Source organism: Bufo bufo, chromosome 1 (genome assembly GCF_905171765.1).
Source record: "Bufo bufo chromosome 1, aBufBuf1.1, whole genome shotgun sequence".
NCBI classification, from domain to species: domain Eukaryota; kingdom Metazoa; phylum Chordata; class Amphibia; order Anura; family Bufonidae; genus Bufo; species Bufo bufo.
Window position 1 is genome coordinate 555991992 of NC_053389.1, and position 23643 is coordinate 556015634.

General features: G+C 43.8%; 1 protein-coding gene across 1 annotated transcript in view; it reads left to right on the forward strand.

Annotated features, from left to right (window-relative positions):
• The window catches only part of FBXL13 (F-box and leucine rich repeat protein 13), a 223045-nt gene that overhangs the window by 166624 nt on the left and 32778 nt on the right, over window positions 1-23643 (forward strand). The window contains exons 14-16 of the mRNA XM_040412981.1: window positions 3833-3953; window positions 4034-4196; window positions 21041-21160. Of these exons, the coding sequence (XP_040268915.1) occupies window positions 3833-3953; window positions 4034-4196; window positions 21041-21160 (404 nt within the window). The remainder of the gene's footprint in view (window positions 1-3832; window positions 3954-4033; window positions 4197-21040; window positions 21161-23643) is intronic.

Genomic DNA, 23643 nt, shown 5'->3' on the forward strand with positions numbered 1-23643 from the left:
CTATACAGTGTACTGCAGTGTATTGTAAGCCATCAGACCCACTGGATCTTCAAGAACTAAGTGGGTACGGGTCCAAAAAATTAAAAGAAAAAAAAGTAAAAAAGAAAAAGAAAAAAAAAATCCTATATCCACACATAATTGGTTAAAAATAAAAATAATATGGCTTTCAGAAAATGGAGACAAAAACATGATTTTTTTTTCAAACTTGCTTTTATTGAATAAAATAAAAAAATGCACACATTAGGCATCGCTGTGTCCGTAACAACCTGCTCTTAAAAAATGGTATGTGATCCAACTCGTCTGGTGAACACCATAAAAAAAAAGCCATTTTTTATCACCTTACATCACAAAAAGTGTAATACCAAGCCATCAAAAAATCATATGTGCCCCAAAATGGTACCAATCAAACCATCATCTCTCCCAGACAAACGCCCCAAAAAATCTAAAAATATGGATTTCAGAACATGTAAACACAAAAACATGATTTAAGAAAAAAATAAAATACATTTTTTATTGTGTAAATCCAAAATAAAATAAAATAAATAGACTTATTAGGTATGGCCGCATTGTTATGACCTGACCTGCTCTATAAAAATATCACATTATCTACTCTGTCAGGTGAACATTGTAAAAAAACTAATAATAAAAATATTATCGACGATATTCATGATTTTTTAAGTTATCGGCATCTAACCTTGCCAACATGCCGATAATGCGTCCAGCGCGCTATCACAGAACATGAGCGCGCTGCTGTCAGCACGCTCATGTTCCCTCGGCAGCACAGGGGAGAAGGAGTCACTCTCTCCCTCCCCCTGTGCCGTGCTGCCAATGAGGAGAGACGGGAGGAGGAGGGCCGGGCGCAGTGCGCCACCAATGATAATTAACGTGTAATACAAATACAGGAGGCGGTACCCAGCCTATATGACAGGAAGCTGCGATCAGTAGCAGTTAATCCCTCAAATGCCGCACCTGAGGGGTTAACTGCTGCAGCTGATCGCAGCTCCCTGTCAGAAGCAGGGTGCCGGCTATGTGATTCTGCGCCGACACACCCGCCTCCTGTATTAAACATTAATTATTAAAAACATTGGTGGCACAGTGCGCTCCCGCACCCCCCAGTATTAAAATCATTGGTGGCAGTGGCCACAGGGTCCCCTCACCTCCTCATTGGTGGTGCAGTGGCAGCTTCTGATCGGAGCCCCAGCAGTGTAATCCTGGGGCTCTGATCGGTTACCATGGCAGCCAGGACGCTACTGAAGCCCTGGCTGCCATGGTCAGCTCCCTGCTGCTGTGTGTACTATGCACAGGGCAGCAGGGAGAGTGTCAAGTCCTATTCACCCTAATAGAGATCCATCAGGGTGAATAGGACAAGGGATGAAAAGACCCCAGGTTCTAGCCTCTAAGGGGGGAAATAGTTATTAAATAAAAAGGAAAAAATAAAATAAAATATTAAGTATAAATCACCCCCTTTCCCAATTTTACATATAAAATATATAAACAAAAAATAAATAAACATATCACATATTGCCATGTCCGAAAAGTCCAAACTATTAAAATATAAAAAATAAAATCTCCGAATGTGGTGAACGCCGTAACCGAAAAACATTTTTTTTTTCAAAAATGAAAATGCACAGAATATCGGTATAAGTTATCGGCTATCGGCCTAAAAGTTCACAGGTTATCAGTATCGGTATTGGCTCTAAAAAAATCTATATCAGTCGATCCCTAATATATATATATACACACACACACAATGCACAACTACCTCTAGCAAAAGATTTCTAATACTGCAGGAATAACCCTAATAACACGCCCCTCGAACCGCTCACACCAGCGCGACGACCAATCAGGACACGGCACTCCACACCGCCCACACCTGCGATCCGGCAAGAAGGTCGGAGCCCCACCATTTCTGTTCGTCAGTCCCAGCCGCCATTTCTGTTCGTCAGTCCGAGCCATCATTTCTGTTCGTCAGTCACAGCACTATCAGCCATATAGAGAGGAGCCCCTGTCAGCAGTCTGACCCACCAGTCGCTACCAGCAGTCTCAGCACCAGCAGTCAGTGCCAGTCGTACAGCCACAACCACCAGTCACAGTGCCAGCAGTGCCAGCCATCTCAACCATTAGTCAGTGCCACCAGCCACAGACACCAGTCAGTGCCAGCAGTCTCAGCTACAGCCAGCACTCAGTGCCAGTAGTCTCAGCCACAAGCCGCAGCCAACAGTCTCAGCCACAGCCAGCAGTCTCAGCCATCAGTCAGTGCCAGCAGTCTCAGCCACCAGCCGCAGTCAGCAGTCTCAGCCAGAGCTCAGTGCCAGTAGTCTCAGCCACAAGCCACAGCCAGCAATCTCAGCCGCAGTGACCAGTCTTGGCCACCAGCCGCAGCCACCAGTCTCAGCAACCAGTAAGTGCTAGCAGTCTCAGCCACCAGTCAGTGCCAGCATTCTCAGCTACAGCCAGCACTCAGTGCCAGCATCCTCAGCCACAAGCCGCAGCCAGCAGTCTCAGCCACAGACACCAGTCAGTGCCAGCAGTCTCAGCCACCAGCCGCACTCAGCAGTCTCAGCCACAGCCACCAGTCAGTGCCAGCAGTCTCAGCCGCAGCCAGCAGTCTCAGCCACAGCCACCAGTCAGTGCCAGCAGTCTAAGCCACCAGCCACAGCCAGCAATCTCAGCCGCAGTAGCCAGTCTCGGCCACCAGCCACAGCCACCAGTCTCGGCCACCAGTCAGTGCCACCAGACTACGCCACCAGTCAGTGCCAGCATTCTCAGCTACAGCCAGCACTCAGCCACAAGCCACAGCCACCAGTCAGTGTCAGCCGCAGCCAGCAGTCTCAGCCACAAGCCACAGCCAGCAATCTCAGCCACAGCCACCAGTCTTGGCCACCAGCCACAGCCACCAGTCTCAGCCACCAGTAAGTGCCAGCAGTTTTAGTCACAGCCACCAGTCAGTGCCAGCAGTCTCAGCCACAGCGGCCAGTCTCGGCCACCAGCCACAGCCACCAGTCAGTGTGGTCAAGTTCCTCTGCCATTTAATATAGACTGTTCCTACTAATGTTTATGCACTACTGTTCTAGCGCCCGTTATTGTAACAGGCTTAATGTCTAGTAAGGTATATAAAACTCCCTTGTGTATGCATAATATTGGGATACAGAGCGATTCCTCTTGCCCTGGATGCAGAATTGCCCCAGCTAACCTTCTGCATACCCTGGAGAGAGGTTCTGGTAGTTATTCAGAACGTATTCACTATAGCTATCCCATTTGACCCTAGGGCAGTGGTGGTGGCACTCAGAGCCCTCTCTGTAGGCACCCACACACTGGAAAAAGTCCATGGTGTACCAATATGCCTTAGACTTTTCCTGCCAATCATCAGCACATGCAGCGCATTGAATGTAGGCAGGCTATTATAGCTAAATGATAAAGTACATGGAAGATATACTATATTAGACTGTAGTATTCAGGTTAAATTGCAGTGTTGGCACTTTGTGATAAATAAGTGGGCTTTCAGTTGCATGTTAAGGGGGATGATATACAGTATGCCCTAGTTCTGTTACTACATGTTTGTTGCCCAGTCATGAGTCATAAGGAATCTTGGTCCAGAGTTGACATCTCTTTGACCCGCACTGTATGAGTGTGAGGAGCCTGATTTAGCATTAAACATGTTCACCGATGCAGCTTTATTGTATAGATAATTGTATCTAGGTACCGGTATATATGCAGATCAACCATAGAGTTTTAGTATTCAGTTATTAATGCCGTATCAGGACTCCTCAGTTTATTCTTCTTAACACATTATGATACTAAGCACATTTCATATTTGATTTTCTTCTTGTAGATGTTGCTTGAGAAGTGCCAGAACATTGTGTCTATATCTCTGCTGGGATCTCCTCATCTTTCTGACGCAGCTTTCAAGGTTCTGGCACAAGGGCGGAAACTTGTGAAGATCAGGATTGAAGGTAGGACACCCAAAATTATTTTCTAGATCAAATTAATTTTACCCTAATATTTTCAGTAATATCACTGTATTTTCCAACAGGAAACAGTCGGATTACTGATGGCAGCATCAAAGCAATTAGCAGATCCAGTCCTAACCTGAACCACATTTATATAGCCGATTGCCAAAAAATTACAGATATCAGTCTTAAAGCTCTTGCATCTCTTAAGAATATAACAGTGTTGAATATGGCAGACTGCATCAGGTAAAATCATATGAAAGCTGTGATGTATTATTTGGTTATCATTAAGGACCTGCACCGTACATTTACGGCGCAGCTGGACGTGACTTAAGGACTACATGTACATATACGGCACAAGGTCCGCTGGGTTCTGGGAGGGGATCGCGGGGGAATCAGGGTAAGGGCAGCATGACGTTTTTCCGTTCCCCTGCAGCTACAAGCGCTGCGATTGGCCGGTCAATAAAGATCGGCACATCGCAGCGCTGGAAGCGGTATGGAGCTGCGGGGGAAGGGGGGGGGTCATGTGGAGGTGACCGGTGCTGAACTAGTCAGCACCTGTCTCCTCCGAGGTCAGGCAGGGGACTCCAGTGTTTGGCATCCACTGCCAGCGCTGCTATTGGCTGGAACAACGCTCCAGCCAATGAGAGCGCTACAGCAGCAGAGGGAATCCCTCTGCATGCAGCCATTTATAGCTGGAGACTGCATGCAGAGTGGACCTGTGCCCCTCTTGGCTGTATCTGCCCTGCTGGGACTTGTGATTCACCACCACTGCTTACTGGTACCTGTGAAAAGAAGAAAAGAAGAAGAACATCTGGAACATCTGCTGCAGTGATTCTTTTTTTTTTTGCAGCAGCAGCAGAAGTTCCAGATCCCTAATCCCTGTTACATAGAAATCAATTTTAAGTAGTGTTAGTGTAGATTTTTGCACGCACATAATATCTGTATGCGTGCGTCCTGAACCTGCTGATTAGAAACATCCATTTTTCTGACTGGTCTGCTCAGTTTACTGTGCAATTTTTTTTTCCGGGTAGTTAGTTAGATATATATACAGTACAGACCAAAAGTTTGGACACACCTTCTCATTCAAAGAGTTTTCTTTATTTTCATGACTATGAAAATTGTAGATTCACACTGAAGGCATCAAAACTATGAATTAACACATGTGGAATTATATACATAACAAACAAGTGTGAAACAACTGAAAATATGTCATATTCTAGGTTCTTCAAAGTAGCCACCTTTTGCTTTCATTACTGCTTTGCACACTCTTGGCATTCTCTTGATGAGCTTCAAGAGGTAGTCCCCTGAAATGGTTTTCACTTCACAGGTGTGCCCTGTCAGGTTTAATAAGTGGGATTTCTTGCCTTATAAATGGGGTTGGGACCATCAGTTGCATTGAGGAGAAGTCAGGTGGATACACAGCTGATAGTCCTACTGAATAGACTGTTAGAATTTGTATTATGGCAAGAAAAAAGCAGCTAAGTAAAGAAAAACGAGTGGCCATCATTACTTTAAGAAATGAAGGTCAGTCAGTCAGCCTAAAAATTGGGAAAACTTTGAAAGTAAGGGCTGTTTGAGCATGAAGGAGAGTGATGGGCTGCTGCGCCAGATGACCTGACCTCCACAGTCACCGGACCTGAACCCAATCGAGATGGTTTGGGGTGAGCTGGACCGCAGAGTGAAGGCAAAGGGGCCAACAAGTGCTAAGCATCTCTGGGAACTCCTTCAAGACTGTTGGAAGACCATTTCAGGGGACTACCTCTTGAAGCTCATCAAGAGAATGCCAAGAGTGTGCAAAGCAGTAATCAAAGCAAAAGGTGGCTACTTTGAAGAACCTAGAATATGACATATTTTCAGTTGTTTCACACTTGTTTGTTATGTATATAATTCTACATGTGTTAATTCATAGTTTTGATGCCTTCATAGTCATAAAAATAAAGAAAAATCTTTGAATGAGAAGGTGTGTCCAAACTTTTGGTCTGTACTGTATATATATATATATATATATATATATATATATATATACACTCACCTAAAGAATTATTAGGAACACCTGTTCTATTTCTCATTAATGCAATTATCTAGTCAACCAATCACATGGCAGTTGCTTCAATGCATTTATGGGTGTGTCAGAATGGGAAAGAAAGGTGATTTAAGTAATTTTTAGCGTGCCATGGGTGTTGGTGCCAGACGGGCTGGTCTCAGTATTTCACAATCTGCTCAGTGATTTGGATTTTCACGCACAACCATTTCTAGGGTTTACAAAGAATGGTGTGAAAAGGGAAAAACATCCAGTATGCAGCAGTCCTGTGGGCAAAAATGCCTTGTGGATGCTAGAGGTCAGAGGAGAATGGGCCGACTGATTCAAGCTGATAGAAGAGCAACGTTGACTGAAATAACCACTCGTTACAACCGAGGTATGCAGCAAAGCATTTGTGAAGCCACAACACGCACAACCTTGAGGCGGATGGGCTACAACAGCAGAAGACCCCACCGGGTACCACTCATCTCCACTACAAATAGGAAAAAGAGGCTACAATTTGCACGAGGTCACCAAAATTGGACTGTTGAAGACTGGAAAAATGTTGCCTGGTCTGATGAGTCTCGATTTCTGTTGAGACATTCAAATGGTAGAGTCCGAATTTGGCGTAAACAGAATAAGAACATGTATCCATCCTCTGATGGCTACTTCCAGCAGGATAATGCACCATGTCACAAAACTCGAATCATTTCAAATTGGTTTCTTGAACATGACAATGAGTTCACTGTACTAAAATGGCCCCCACAGTCACCAGATCTCAACCCAATAGAGCATCTTTGGGATGTGGTGGAACGGGAGCTTTGTGCCCTGGATGTGCATCCCTCAAATCTCCATCAACTGCAAGATGCTATCCTATCAATATGGGCCAACATTTCTAAAGAATGCTATCAGCACCTTGTTGAATCAATGCCACGTAGAATTAAGGCAGTTCTGAAGGCAAAAGTGGGTCCAACACCGTATTAGTATGGTGTTCCTAATAATTCTTTAGGTGAGTGTGTATATACAGGGAGTGCAGAATTATTAGGAAAGTTGTATTTTTGAGGATTAATTTTATTATTGAACAACAACCATGTTCTAAATGAACCCAAAAAACTCATTAATATCAAAGCTGAATATTTTTGGAAGTAGTTTTTAGTTTGTTTTTAGTTTTAGCTATTTTAGGGGGATATCTGTGTGTGCAGGTGACTATTACTGTGCATAATTATTACGCAACTTAACAAAAAACAAATATATACCCATTTCAATTATTTATTTTTACCAGTGAAACCAATATAACATCTCAACATTCACAAATATACATTTCTGACATTCAAAAACAAAACAAAAACAAATCAGTGACCAATATAGCCACCTTTCTTTGCAAGGACACTCAAAAGCCTGCCATCCATGGATTCTGTCAGTGTTTTGATCTGTTCACCATCAACGTTGCGTGCAGCAGCAACCACAGCCTCCCAGACACTGTTCAGAGAGGTGTACTGTTTTCCCTCCTTGTAAATCTCACATTTGATGATGGACCACAGGTTCTCAATGGGGTTCAGATCAGGTGAACAAGGAGGCCATGTCATTAGATTTTCTTCTTTTATACCCTTTCTTGCCAGCCACGCTGTGGAGTACTTGGACGCGTGTGATGGAGCATTGTCCTGCATGAAAATCATGTTTTTCTTGAAGGATCCAGACTTCTTCCTGTACCACTGCTTGAAGAAGGTGTCTTCCAGAAACTGGCAGTAGGACTGGGAGTTGAGCTTGACTCCATCCTCAACCCGAAAAGGCCCCACAAGCTCATCTTTGATGATACCAGCCCAAACCAGTACTCCACCTCCACCTTGCTGGCGTCTGAGTCGGACTGGAGCTCTCTGCCCTTTACCAATCCAGCCACGGGCCCATCCATCTGGCCCATCAAGACTCACTCTCATTTCATCAGTCCATAAAACCTTAGAAAAATCAGTCTTGAGATATTTCTTGGCCCAGTCTTGACGTTTCAGCTTGTGTGTCTTGTTCAGTGGTGGTCATCTTTCAGCCTTTCTTACCTTGGCCATGTCTCTGAGTATTGCACACCTTGTGCTTTTGGGCACTCCAGTGATGTTGCAGCTCTGAAATATGGCCAAACTGGTGGCAAGTGGCATCTTGGCAGCTGCACGCTTGACTTTTCTCAGTTCATGGGCAGTTATTTTGCGCCTTGGTTTTTCCACACGCTTCTTGCGACCCTGTTGACTATTTCGAATGAAACGCTTGATTGTTCGATGATCACGCTTCAGAAGCTTTGCAATTTTAAGAGTGCTGCATCCCTCTGCAAGATATCTCACTATTTTTGACTTTTCTGAGCCTGTCAAGTCCTTCTTTTGACCCATTTTGCCAAAGGAAAGGAAGTTGCCTAATAATTATGTACACCTGATATAGGGTGTTGATGTCACTAGACCACACCCCTTCTCATTACAGAGATGCACATCACCTAATATGCTTAATTGGTAGTAGGCTTTCGAGCCTATACAGCTTGGAGTAAGACAACATGCATAAAGAGGATGATGTGGTCAAAATACTAATTTGCCTAATAATTCTGTACAGGGTGTATATATATATATATATATATATACTAGCAGAAGGACCCGGGTTCGCACGGGTATATTTATTTTATTTCATTTTATGTTTCCGTGTGTCGTAAAAAGATATCAACAGTTTTCCCCATAACAGTGACCTCTACAGTACCCACTCCTTTAACAGTTGCCTCCACAGTGGCCACCCCTTTAACAGTAACCTCCACAGTGCACGCCCCTTTAACAGTGACCTCCACAGTGCCTGTCTCTTTAACAGTGACCTCCACAGTGTCGCCCCTTTAACATTGACCACCCCTTTAACAGTGACCTTTATAGTGGCCGCCCCTTTAACAGTGACTTCCACAGTGCCCGCCCCTTTAACAGTGACCTCCGTACTGCCTTCCCCTTTAACAGTGACCTCCACATTGCCCGTCCCTTTAATAGTGACCGCCCCTTTAACAGTGATCTCCACAGTGCCTGCCCCTTTAACAATGACCTCCACAGTGCCCGCTCCTTTAATAGTGACCTCCACAGTGTCCGCCCCTTTAACAGTGACCTCCACATGCCTGTCCCTTTAACATTAACCACCCCTTTAACAGTGACCTTCATAGTTGCCGCCCCTTGAACAGTGACCGCCCCTTTAAGAGGGAACTCCACAGCACCCGTCCTTTTAATAGTGACCTCTGCCCCCCATGCATGTAGCAGTGTAGTTGTGCCGTCATACGTCATATGACTGAATATTTAAGGAACTGCAAGCTGCTAAAACCTGCTGTGATAAGTTGTTATATCAACCTGGAGTAGGACCTATGAGCTTCTATTGGCTAATAAGGGACATGTGACCGTGTAAATGGCAGTTTGAATTTAAGTGAAAGGCTTGCTGGCTTCTATTGGCTAATTCAGGTCATTTTTGGGGAATATCTCAGGAAAGGTAAATCCTAGAGAGCTGAGACCCGGTCTGAAACCTTCCCGGACACCTGATGTACCTGTGTGCCAAATTTGGTGAAGATCGGTCCAGTCGTTTGGTCGCGCATAAAGAACGTCCAGACAAACAGACGTCTAGACAGACAGACAGACCGAAACTAATTTTTATATATATAAGAGATATATATATCTCCGTATACATATTTATAGAAATCTATTTTAATTAGGTAGTGTTAATGTAGATTTTTGCACGCACGCAACATCTTTGTGCGTACCTGCATCCTGCAATTTATTTATTTTTATTTATTTTTTCTACTCCTTTTCTCTATATTTCAAATTTACACACCCCTCACACTAAATAAAGGTTTACACATTTCACACGTCACGTAAATAAAATAAAAATGGCCCGTCCATCCCAACGAGTATACTCAGCTGAAGAGGCATACGCCATGCTTGCCTCCGATACTGAGTCTGCCAGTGAGGGAGAAGAGGATGCCACATTCCTCTGCTGATGAGGGACCCTCTAGAAGGCGCCCCAGGGTAGCAGCGGAGGCAGTCCCCCAAGTGAACCCTTATGGACCCCACCCCCTGACGATTATCAGCCCTAAATTCTGGATTTTGTGAGCATACAGATAGATTGTTCTGAGGTGTACACCCCAGATAAAAATGTCTGTGTAGCTGAGTCCCTATTACTTTTCAAAGGGAGGATTAGATTCCGCCAGTACCTGCCTAGCAAACGGGACCTCCAGAGTTCTATTAAGTTATGGACTGTTGCCCAATTAGATAATGCTTATGTCTGAGAAGTTTCGTAATCTATCCAGCTGAGCGTCCAACACTGCATTAAAGTCGCCTAGAAGTATGAAGGGGGACGGGGAAGAAGCACCACCCCAGCCATGATCTCATCTAATAGGGACCTACTAAAGGGTGGAGGGGCATATACCCCAACCATCGTCACAGGGCTACCTCGAATGAGACAATAGAGACGTATAAACTGTCCGTGTTGATCTACCTGTACTGTATTCAAATGAAAAGGCAGCATCTTACTAAGGGCTCATTCAGACGGCCGCATTTTTGCGGACAGCATACGGCCGTCTGAATGAGCCCTAAGATGGACACTCCACATGCATTATTTGTGTACGTCGTATGGTAAGACTGTCCTACCCAGGGTTGTCGAAGAGAGAGCACCTTGCGTTCCTTCAGATGTGTCCCCTGTAAAACAAGTATATCCAGGGTATAAGTCTTGAGATAATTGAAGACCAGAGATCTTTTGATTTTACAATTCAGGCCCCTCACATTCCACGATATTATCTTAACCGTCACCATAGTGGTGACAGGAAGTTATGTAACACATGATGTCCACTCGCAGCGCCGCAAAACCATACATACCTCCATTCATACCAGCAAAAACCTAAGTTAACCTCTTCCCAAACCCCACCCTGCCCACACATCCTCAACTCGTCTGAGCCTCGGATCCCGAACTAAAAGATGAAAGTGAACAGGTAGGTAAAGAGCCTTAGCCTCAACCTAAATCTGACTCTTACTTGTCAGCATATGACCACTATTAATTTCACCTCCTTCCCCTCTCGCTACTGAGGAGTGGTCTGTCTCAACAGAAACTGAAATTAAAAAAAAGCAAAACTTAGCAACAGGGGGGCACACCCCCACACTTGGACTTTTCTCTTCTACACTGAAAGAAAAAGAAGAGAAAAGAGAGGAAAAAGGAATCTATAGCTAGACAGAAAGTGTTAAAAAAAACTATTCTGTGGAATAGATCTCCCCCCTCTCCTATACTGGTCTCCTCTACTCCCTCCCAAGCAACAGGAGTCGTACCATCTATAACCCCCCTTATAGGATGTGTAAAAGAGAGAGTTACAGACAGAATAAGAGAGTATGTAGAAGAAAGTCAGAAATAGAGATTAATCATTTTCTCTCCTGTGGTCGGCGAGTGTCCAGCCAGTCAAACGCCTCTTCCAGATAATGGCCGCTGGGACCTCTTTCCCATGTGCTTGTGTCGCTACTGCCGCATTCGTCGTCAGGCCTACCTCTGTGCACAGGTGGGAAGTCGCCAGACTCACCACCCGCCACTGAAATCTGTCGGGCTGGAGCGAGGGGCATATGTCAGGGGTTCTTTGCCCAGTGGTTTAGGTAGTCCGCTGGGTTAGTCGAGGTGGATGGAGGCAGGATTTTATCAGGATTTTTTGAGCACATATGGGGTGTGCCGTATTCGGGGGGAATGGGGAAGAAAATGTGGGGTGCATTTAGTCCTATTACCCTTTTGGAAAGTGAAAAAATGTGGGTGTAAAGCAACTTTTTGGTGGAAAAAATAGCAATTTTTCATTTTCACTGCCAAGTAGTGATGGATATCGGCGGGGACGGTTTGCGAATCCCATTGACTTTAATGGCAGGCGAACCTGAAAAACCTTCAGGTCATATTTGCAGCCACCAAATACTTACTAGAAATGCACAAATAGTCCCACAACATGGACAGTGACATACCAGAGGGGGGTCATTGGCAAAAATTCCCACAAAAAATATGTATTTTAATCAGGGGCCATTATTATGCATCTTAAAGGGAAACTCTCAAAAATGTGCCCTGCTGGAGCCTAAAAAAAAATATTTTAGGCCACGAGTACAGGCCCCAAAAATTAGGCATTCACCTGACAGAAAAGAACTTGTGATTATGTGGCTGGAGGTACATTAGGCGGTCACTGGATAAAAATGTTACTATAGGCCAGTACAGGCCCCAAAAATTAGGCATAAGGGTACTTTCACACTTGCGTTGTTTGATTCCGGCAGGCAGTTCCGTTGCCTGAACTGCCTGCCTGATCAGGCAAACTGTATGCAAACGCATGTCATTTTTTCTGACTGATCAGCCATTTTTCAGACTGATCAGGATCCTGATCAGTCTGAAAAATGCCTGATCAGTCATAAAAATGCATTGCAATACCGGATCCGTTTTTCCGGTGTCATCAGACAAAACGGATCCGGTATTTATTTATTTTCTCATTTTTAAAGGTCTGCGCATGCGCAGACCGGAAGGACGGATCCGGCATTCCGGTATTTTGAATGCCGGATCCGGCACTAATACATTCCTATGGAAAAAAAGGCCGGATCTGGCATTCAGGCAAGTCTTCAGTTTTTTTCGCCGGAGATAAAACCGCAGCATGCTGATCAGTTTTATCCCCATGCATTCTGAATGGAGAGTAATCCGTTCAGTTTGCATCAGGATGTCATGGGGAGACATGGCCGTGTAAGATCTTCTAAAATGGCCAGAGATTTTCCTGACCTGCGCAAGACTTCCTGGACCCCAGGGTATTTGGGAACGAATCGCTGCATGACTAAGTTCAGGACGTGTGCCATGCACGGCACGTGTGTCATTTTGCCTTGTTTCAGCACGCTCAGCAGATTGGCACCGTTGTCGCACACCACTTTGCCAACTGTCAAATTGAGCGTGGTTTGCCACTGATCGGCCTGTGACCACAGAGCTGAAAGCAGTGCAGGCTCTTGGCTTCCAGGCACAACAGCCGCAGCACAGCATGGCAACGTCTCACCTGGCACGTCGAATAGGTTGTGAGGAGCTGGGGGGGCGCAGCGGAAGAGGCGGTAGCAGTGGAAAAGGAGGAGTCAGCCGAGGAGGAGACGGAGGATGGAGTAGGAGGAGGAGAAGAAAAAGCAGGCCTGCATGCAATCTGTGGAGGTAACACCAAATCCACACGGGAGCCACGGGTTACATGCTTGACGGCCGTCAGAAGGCTCACCCAGAGGGCAGTAAAAGTTATGTACCTTCCATGCCCGTGTTTTCTGGACCACATGTCTGTGGTCAGATGTATCTTGGCACCGGCACTGTGTACCAGAGATATATTCACTTGTCGCTGAACGTGGACATATCGCTCTGGGATGCCATTCTGGGAGAAATATTTCCTTCCGGGGACCTTCCATTGCGATGTGCCAATGGCCATACATTTTCTAAAGGCCTTCGAGTCCACCAGTTTATATGGCAGTAGTTGGCGGGCTAGCAGTTCCGACAAGCCAGCGGTCAGTCATTGGGCAAGAGGGTTATCCGGCGTCATTAACTTTTTACGCTCGAACATTTGGGCCACGGAAGCCTGCCTTCTGCCAGATGAATGCGATTACGGCAGGGTGGAATGTGGAGGACAAATGGGAGGAGAGAGAAGGAGAAGAGGCAGGACGTGGAGCACCAGGTGTGTGGCTTTGTGGGTTCTGACGATGCTGCTCCCACTGAGCTCGGTGATGAGAGGCCAGGTGCCTTCTTAAGGCGGTCGTCCCTAGGTGAGTGTTGGGCTTACTGCGACTTATGCACAGGCTGCAGATGGCAACACTATTGTCAGCAGCTGATACGTTAAAAAAAGCCCACACTGCAGAGCCATGTGCCGGCGTCCTGGGAGCGCCAGAAGTGACCGTGCATGGTAGATGGCTCTCACCAGATACATTTGCAGTCAGCTTTTTGCCTCCTGTGCCCTGTGAGCTCTGCCTACTTCTCCTCCCTCTCTGCTGCTCCGTCTCTCACTCTGAACTCCCCTCCTCTTTCTCTCTTGTGGGCACCCACGTGATGTTCATCGACACGTCATCATCTGCACATTCACCACCACTTACATTAGAGATCTCGGAGTAGGCAGCAACAGTGGGGACCTCCCTCCTTGGGCTCATATGGGTACTGTCGTCAGACTGCTTGGTGGCGGCCGTTGCTACCTCCTCTTCCTCATCCGATGTCAAGAATGGCTGCGCATCGATAAGGTCTGGGAATGGATGGGAAAATACTTCCTCTGACTCGAGTGGAGGGGCTATGGTGGTGGTGGTGTCATTGGGGGAGCACACAGCAGAGAGTGAGGAGGGTGCAGATAAAGAGGAAGAGGAGGGTGCAGAAGCGGAAGGCTGAATGAGCCACTCAACCAACTCAGGTGCGTCCTTTGAATTAATCGCACGCGCCTTCTCTAACTTCCCACTTAGACTACGGCCTGGTGCGCCTGTCCGACCACGAACGGCCTGCCTCTTCCTCTGCCTGTCATTTTCAAAATGAATCAGTGCATAAGTCCCTAGAGAATAGCAGTATTTTGTGGAAGCAGGTATATCGCAGCCCTCAATCAGTATTTTGTGGAAGCAGGTAGCTCACAGGCCTCCATTAAAATTTAGTGGAAGCAGGTATATCAATCCCCTTAATCAGTAGTTTGTGGAAGCAGGTATATCGCAGCCCTCAATCAGTATTTGGTGGAAAAAGGTATATCGAACCCCTTAATCAGTATTTTGTGAAAGCAGGTATATCGCAGGCCTTAATCAATATTTGGTGGAAGCAGGTATATCAAAGCCCTTAATCAGTATTTTGTGGAAGCAGGTATATCACAGGCCTCAATCAATATTTGGTGGAAGCAGGTATATCAAACCCCTTAATCAGTATTTTGTGGAAGCAGGTATATCGCAGCCCTCAATCAGTATTTGGTGGAAAAAGGTATATCAAACCCCTTAATCAGTATTTTGTGAAAGCAGGTATATCGCAGGCCTTAATCAATATTTGGTGGAAGCAGGTATATCAAACCCCTTAATCAGTATTTTGTGGAAGCAGGTATATCAATCCCCTTAATCTGTTTTTTGTGCAAGCGGGTATATCGCAGGCCTCAATCAATATTTGTTGGAAACAGGTATATAGAACCCCTGAATCAATATTTGCTGGAACCAGGTATATCGCACCCCTCAATCAGTATTTTGTGGAAGTAGGTATCTCGCAGGCCTCAATCAATTTCGGTGGAAGCAGGTATATCAATCCCCTTAGTCAGTATTTTGTGAAAGCAGGTATATCGCAGGCATCAATCAATATTTGGTGGAAAAAGGTATATCAAAGCCCTTAATAAGTATTTTGTGGAAGCAGGTATATCACAGGCCTCAATCAATATTTGGTGGAAGCAGGTATATTGCACCCCTCAATCAGTATTTTGTGGAAGCAGCTATATAGAATTTCTTAATCAGTATTTTGTAGAAGCAGGTATATCGCACCCCTTTATCAGTATTTTGTGGATGCATTTATATCGCAGCCCTCAATCAGTTTTTTGTGGAAGCAGGTATATTAAACCCCTTAATCAGTATTTTGTGGAAGCAGGTATATCGCAGGCCTCATTCAATATTTTGTAGACGCAGGTTTATTGCAGCCCTCAATCAGTATTTTGTGGAAGCAGGTATATCAAACCCCTTAATCAGTATTTTGTGGAAGCTGGTATATCGCAGGCCTCAATCAATATTTGGTGGAAGCAGGTATATCAATCCCCTTAATCAGTATTTTGTGGAAGCAGGTATATTGCAGGCCTCAATCAATATTTGGTGGAAGCAGATATATCAATCCCCTTAATCAGGTATATCGCAGCCCTCAATCAGTATTTTGTGGAGGCCTGCGAGATCCCTGCTTCCACAAAATACTGATTAAGGGGTTTGATATACCTGCTTCCACCAAATATTGATTGAGGCCTGCGAGATACCTGCTTCCACAAAATACTGATTGAGGGGTGCGATGTACCTGCTTCCAGAAAATATTGATTCAGGGGTTCTTTATACCTGTTTCTACAAAATATTGATTGAGAGGTGCGATATACCTGTTTCCACAAAATACTGATTAAGGGGTTTGATATACCTGTTTCCAACAAATATTGATTGAGGCCTGCGATATACCTGCTTCCAAAAAATACTGATTAAGGGGATTGATATACCTGCTTTCACCAAATATTGATTGAGGTCTACGAGATACCTGCTTCCACAAAATACTGATTAAGGGGTTTGATATACCTGCTTCCACAAAATACTGATTGAGGGCTTTGATATACCTGTTTCAACCAAATATTGATTGAGGCCTGCGATTTACCAGCTTCCACAAAATACTAAATAAGGGGTTTAATTTACCTGTTTCCACCAAATATTGATTGAGGCCTGCGATATACCTGCTTCCACCAAAAACTGATTAAGGGGATTGATATACCTGTTTCCAATTTATATTGATTGAGGCCTGCGATATCCCTGCTTCCACAAAATACTGATTTAAGGGGTTTGATATGCCTGCTTTCACCAAATACTGATTGAGGCCTGCGATATACCTGCTTCCACAAAATACTGATTAAAAGGTTTGATATATATTTTTCCACCAAATATTGATTGATGCCTGCGATATACCTGCTTCCACAAATTACTGATTAAGGGGATTGATATACCTGCTTCCACCAAATATTGATTGAGGCCTGTGAGATACCTGCTTCCACAAAATACTGATTGAGGGCTGCGATATACCTGCTTTTGTGGAAGCAGGTATATTGCAGGCCTCAATCAATATTTGGTGGAAGCAGATATATCAATCCCCTTAATCAGTATTTTGTAGAAGCAGGTATATCGCAGGCATCAATCAATATTTAGTGGAAAAAAGTATATCAAACCCCTTAATCAGTATTTTGTGGAAGCAGGTATATTGCAGGCCTCAATCAATATTTGGTGGAAGCAGGTATATCAAACCCCCTTAATCAGTATTTTGTGGAAGCAGGTATATTGCAGCTCACAATCAATATTTAGTGGAAAAAAGTATATCAAACCCCTTAATCAGTATTTTGTGGAAGCAGGTATATCGCAGGCCTCAATCAATATTTGGTGGAAGCAGGTATATCGAACCCCTTAATCAGTATTTTCTGGAAGCAGATATATCATACCCCTCAATTAATTTTTTTTCCACAACAGTTATATCACACCACCCTGTTTATTTGGGGCAACAGGTATATCACAGCCGTCAATCAGTGTTTTCTGGAAGCAGGTATATCACACCCCTCAATCATTTTTTTTGGGGCAACAGGCATATCACACCCAGCAGAACCGCACACAACTGCTGCACAATTCAAATGCACTCTAATATACTTTCTATATTAGAAAGTATATTATAAGTATATCAGACCCCTCAGTATATCACACCTATTGATAGCACACCTATACCAGTCATTAAAAGGACTTTTGTGGTCCTATTAGCTAGCTTTTGGAGTCCCTAATAGCCTGTCCCTTCTCCACAAAGCAACCTCTCCCTACACTGACAAAACACAGAATGTAAAATTGCTACCAGATCGGGTTCTGTTATAGGGTGGGGCTGTGTCCATGTGCTGAAACGTGTCAATTGGCTGTCTTGTCCCACCTGATGGATGTGTCATGGGTCAAAGTTCAGCGCAATGCAAAAGAATATGGCACTGGCGGACATCGCCAAATGTTCGCATGTTCGGCGAATCGCGAACACGCAAAGTTCGCCGGGCGAACCGAAAGGCCATCTCTACTGCCAAGTGTTTCCCAATTCTAGGAAGCACCTTTGAAGTCAAAGTGCTCACTTCACACCTTGAAAGATTCCTTGAGGAGTGTAGTTTCCAAAATGGGGTCACTTCTTGGGGGTTTCCATTGTAAGGCCCTCCTCAGGCTCCCAATTACCATTCCCGCTAAATCCGCTCTTCAAAAGCCATATGGTGCTCCTTCCACTCTGAAGCCTGCTATGCACCCATTCATCAGTTTTTGAGCACATATGGGGTGTTGGCCTATTTGGGGGGAAATGGGGAACAACATGTGGGGTGCCCTTTGTCCTGTTACCCTTTGGGTAACAGGACAAAGCAACCTTTTGGTGAAAAAAGTGTAATTTTTCATTTTCACTGCCAAGTGCTTACTAATTCTAGGAAACCCTTTTTGAGGTCAAAGTGCTCACTACACACCTTGAAAGATTCCTTGAGGGGTGTAGTTTCCAAAATGGGGTCACTTTTGGGGTGTTTCCACTGTAGGGCCACCTCAGGGTGTCTTCATATGTGACATAGCTCCCTATTACCATTGCAGCTAAATCCGCTCTCCAAAAGCCATATGGTTCTCCTTCCACTCTGAAGCCTGCTATGCACCCATACATCAGTTTTTGTGCGCATTTGGGGTGTTTCTGTAAACTCCAGAATCAGGGTGATAGATTTTGAGTTTTGTTTGGCTTTTAACCCTTAATTGAAAAATTTATTAAAATGGAAAATCTGCTAAAAAGGGTTAAACCTAAAGGGTTAACTAAGTTTGTAAAATCTGTTTTGAATAGCTTGAGGGGTGTAGTTTCTAAAATTGGGTGATTTATGGATGGTTTCTAATATGTAAGCCCCACAAAGTGACTTCATAACTGAATTGGTGCTTAAAAAATTGGGTTTTGGAAATTCTTATAAAAATTTTAAGATTTGCTTCAAAAATTCTAATCCTTTTAACTTCCCAAAAAAAGAAAATGTCATTTACAAAATGATCCAAACATATGGGATATGTAAAGTAATAACTATTTTAGGAGGTATCACTATCTGTTTTAAAAGCAGATTAAAAATTGCAAATTATTCCAAATTTGTTGGTAAATTTGGTATTTTTTTATAAATAAAAATTTATTATTTTGACTCAAATTTACCACTGTCATGAAGTACAATATGTGACGAGGAAACAATCTCAGAATGGCTTGGATAAGTAAGAATGGCTTGGATAAGTAAAAGCGTTTTAAAGTTATCATCACATAAAGTGACACGTCAGATTTTTTAAAAATGGCCTAGTCCTTAAGGTGAAAAATGGCAGGGTCCTGAAAGGGTTAAGAGCTACTCCTTGTCAGCCACACCTTTTTATTGTCTTGTGTTTCACACATATACCGTACCTTAACCCCAACACCTATTTAGGCTACTTTCACATCTCCGTCTGTCCTCTCCGGATCCAGCATTGCCGGATATTGCCTCCTGGTCGCCTGACCCCATTGACTATATTGGGTTCTGGCAGAGATCCAAATATACTGGGAATCGGACAGACAAAAACTGCTGCACACAAGGGTTTTTGTCCGACCAGTTCCCAGCATTCTACTCCAGAACAGCCTGCCGCAAAGGACAGATGAAGATGTTAAAATAGCCTATAAGAGGAAAACAAAAAGGAAACAAAATTATACAGTATATAGTTTCCTATAAAGCCAACAAACCTCTGTTCCTAGAATGCATATTCCCGATCCAGAACCCCCCACCCCACCCAATTTGTACACATTACTTTGCTTAGATGAACAGCCTTTTTCCAATTTTGTATCTCAGGGGACTGATGTAAGGTGCAATACTGCAATACTATATTTCTTGCCACGTTCAGAGCCCTTACTAGTACAAACTTATGATTCTTTTCAGTCCTTATAAGGGTTGTCCATCTGTTTTGTGGGTTTTTTTTCAGACCACTCAGAAAGACCACAGTGGGGACCCCTGCCGCTGGGTTTCGGCTCCATCTCTCCCCCTCATGCGCCCGTTATATCGTACCTGTGTCAACATCCTGTTTGACGTGGGTCACATGACCACCGCAGCCACTGACTGGCCATGGCAGTCATGTGTCTCCATGTCCATCACTGGGTCACATGACACACGTAATACATGTTACCACCACGGCCAGTCATTGGCTTTGGATATGAGGTGACCTGTGTCAAACACCTGGGACCAGCGGCACACAAGTGGGAGTGATGGAGCCGTAACCCAGCAGCAGGGATCGGGTAAGTATGCTAACCATCTCGGGTCTGGCCACGCTGGGGGGTGTCTGAAAAAAAACAGAAGGAATTTTGATTTTAACTTAAAACATTGGTTTTAAATTAATTCAAATTGGAGTTCACTTCGTACTTACATCTATTCCTCACTAAGTTCCAAATCTTTTGTATGTTGGGTGGCTGGAATCCAACATCTGATCTGCCTCCAAGACGCTAACGGGTCCTCCTCTGAGGTCATAAGTTAAAATAGAAAGAAATACATCTCTAGATCTGCGTTTTCATTCTAAACTTAAATGCAATGTGTCCTCAGAAAATAATCTTTTGTTTAAATCACATGTTTAGGTTTAACATATTTTAAAATAATTTTTGATGTTATATTTAATTTTTCATGTTAATATTTATATTTAAACAAAAAACATAAGATCCTGGAGTTTTCACACTGGCCACAAAGCATAATAATAGGTGCCACTTCTTGGGCTGTAGAGATCACTTTACTACAGTTATCTCCTCATCATTACAGGCATGTTTAGAATGACAGATATCACCTCTGTGTGTAGATAACAGGATCCACAATTCACAATACGTGATTGAGAAAGCTTATCTACTCTTTGCTTGTAAAATTACCTCTCCATGGACTATGGACACATTGGGGGCATTTTTCATTAATGCATTTTACTTATCTTGGACTAAAAATCATTTTTTCCAATTTGTATTTATTAAACATTTTCAACAGTTTGTTCGCCACAGCCATCAGGTTCAATCTGTTGCTTCTCTTTTTCTTTGAAGTCTGTCAGAGAGCTGCTGACAGATTAATTTGTAGTCCTATATCTAGTTCCCTGACATACATGCTGTAGGCCATCAGTATTCCGAACTGAGAAAATCTCTTTAATCAGCCTTGTCTTGTATCTTCTACTTGGTTGTATATTGTAAGATCCAAGGTCACAACTATAATCAATGATCTCACTTTTCAGAAAGATGCTGGGACTTTATACATGCCATTTATTATCATCACTTGTACATGATCGTTTTCAAGTTATTTCTCTCCAAATGTAAATGTAACAATTGTATGCATTTTCTTCTCCAGGATCAGTGACCCAGGGGTACGACAAGTTGTAGAAGGCTCTTCTGGAAACAAAATAAGAGAACTAAATTTAACAAATTGTCTACGTGTCAGTGACTTATCGCTTCTGAGAATAGCGCAAAAGTAAGAACTGTTAAAAAGACACACTAACATTGACATGCATTTTATTAGTTCATGCTGATTAATCTAATTTGATTTCTCCTCAAAATATTTGCTTGAAGTCATCAGTCACTGATGTGGCTGAGCTGCAGTACCACACACAGCCTATTAAAAATGAAGGGGCACTGTTTCTGGAAGAAACCTTCCATGTTTTTTAATTTTATACAACTCCATTTTTGTGGCTTATGCTTCATAAAATGGGGGTATTCAGTGAAATCTGACCACAATAAAGGGGTTTTTGAGTTGAGCAATGGGGCGGGGGAATTTAATAAAAAAATAAAAGAAGGGGTGGGGGGTGATCAGGTTCTTTCGATTTCAACATGCCTCATAAATTTGTTCTCAGTGGAGATATGCCGCTGCCAGCAGTGTCTGGCTGCATCTTTTTCTTCTCTACCCATTCGGTACACATGAATGCTCGGCCGAGTCAAGTGTGCATGTACATGAGGGGATCAGAAGGGACTGCTGTCAGCAATCTAAGGTGTATGGCCAGCATAACACACACATATACATCTGTGAGCTGTGAGTACTATGCTTGGTTTGTATTATGACAGTGCTGTGAAATCTGCTCCATATTTGTGGGTGTAGAAATCAGTTCAAAGTGATTTATTTTGGACACACTTTAATTATTCTGATGTCATCTTCACTCCTGCCAGTTCTACATACACTAGCTCCACTTTCTTGCCAGAAATGAATTGCCAAAGTACATTTTATAGGGTGTTTTTTCTTGCTCACTATGCATTTGGGCTGACAGGTCAGGGTTGTACCTACATTAGTATGTGAAGCCTTACCGTGGCCTTCTGCTGTAATAGCACACAGCGTTACCAGTGGATTGGATTTAATTTATCCAAGATGGTAGAAGTATTGCGTCTAATGGATAGGAATCTCTGACCCTGTAGTTAGCTAACACCTTATGTGCTGTTTCAGTATAATCCTTGGATTGGAAGGGGAAAGTAACGTCTCCACCTCTTGTAATGTATTTAACCCCTTAAGCCCCTTTAGCTGGTAGCTGACACTTAAAGGGGTTGTCTCACTTCAGCAAATGGCATTTATCATCTAGAGAAAGTTATTACAAGGCACTTACTAATGTATTATGATTGTCCATATTGCTTCCTTTGCTGGCAGGATTCATTTTTCCATCACATTATACGCTACTCGTTTCCATGGTTACGACCACACTGCAATCCAGAAGCGGTGGCTTTCCTTGCACAATATAGGAAAAAGGACCAGCCTATGTGAGCTTCCACCATTCCGGCCACCACAGAGGCCAGCCCTTTTTCCAGTAGTGTGCAAGCACGGCCACCGCTGATGGATTGCAGGGTTTTCGTAACCATGGAAACAAGCAGTGTATAATGTAATACATTATATGATGGAAAAATGAATCCAGCCAGCGAAGGAAGCAATATGGATAATAACAATACATTAGTAAGTGGTTGGTATTAACTTTGTCTACATGATAAATGCCACTTGCTGAAGTGACACAACCCTTTTAACTACAGTCATCGATGAAAAATATAATGCACCCAGATGGAAATGTCGGATTGCTGCAAAACTTGGCATGCAGTTGTGTCTCAGGCAGATATGTAAATGGTTACCGGTGTGGTCTCATTAGACAATGGGTCGTGCCACAAGAGGGCATAAAAGTGTTTCCCCCGATGCCCTATAAAAAGGCTCTCAGAGGTCACTTTAACTGCTAGTCATGCTTCCACAATGCACTTGAAGTCATTTTGCCCAGTTGACAAAATTTTAGAGAGGGCAAATCATTGGACTGAGAGACGTAGGATTGTTTCAATTAATTGCCCGATAACTAGGCCATTCAGACCTTGCTGTAAAGAGGTGTTGGGAGAAGTGGTTGTGTGCCCTCACATAATCATGGTGAACAGCCTTTGGATGGCCCAGACAGACCTCTATTAGAGATCAGTTTATCTGCAGACAAGCAGGAACAGCTCCTACAGTTTCGTTGTCCATATCTAGACACCGGTGACACTTTCATTACTCACCCCTGTCTCTACCCGGACGATTTCCAGGTGCTTAGCAGAAGGAAATTTGATATCATGGTGCCCGTTAGCGTCAAATCCAGGTTAAAATCTAACGATGATCAGGTTTGAGTTATGGAGGCCTTGTGGTGAGCACTTCAATCCTACATTTTCAGTTGAGCGACACACTGCCCCAACTGCTGGTGCAATGATCTGGGAAGCCATCACATATGCTCAACGATATGTGCAGGACATCCTGCAGCCACATGTGTTGCCTCTCATGGCAGGGTTGCCGATTGGCATTTTTCGGCAGGATAATGCTCACCCACACATAGCAAGACTTTCTCCAAATTGCAACAATTCTGGCCTGCCTGGACTCCAGATTTATTGCTAATCGAGCAATTATGGGACCAGCTTTGACAACCTAAGGGTGTGCAGGATCTTGTTCTACAGTATAATTGTCGGGGTCCCAAT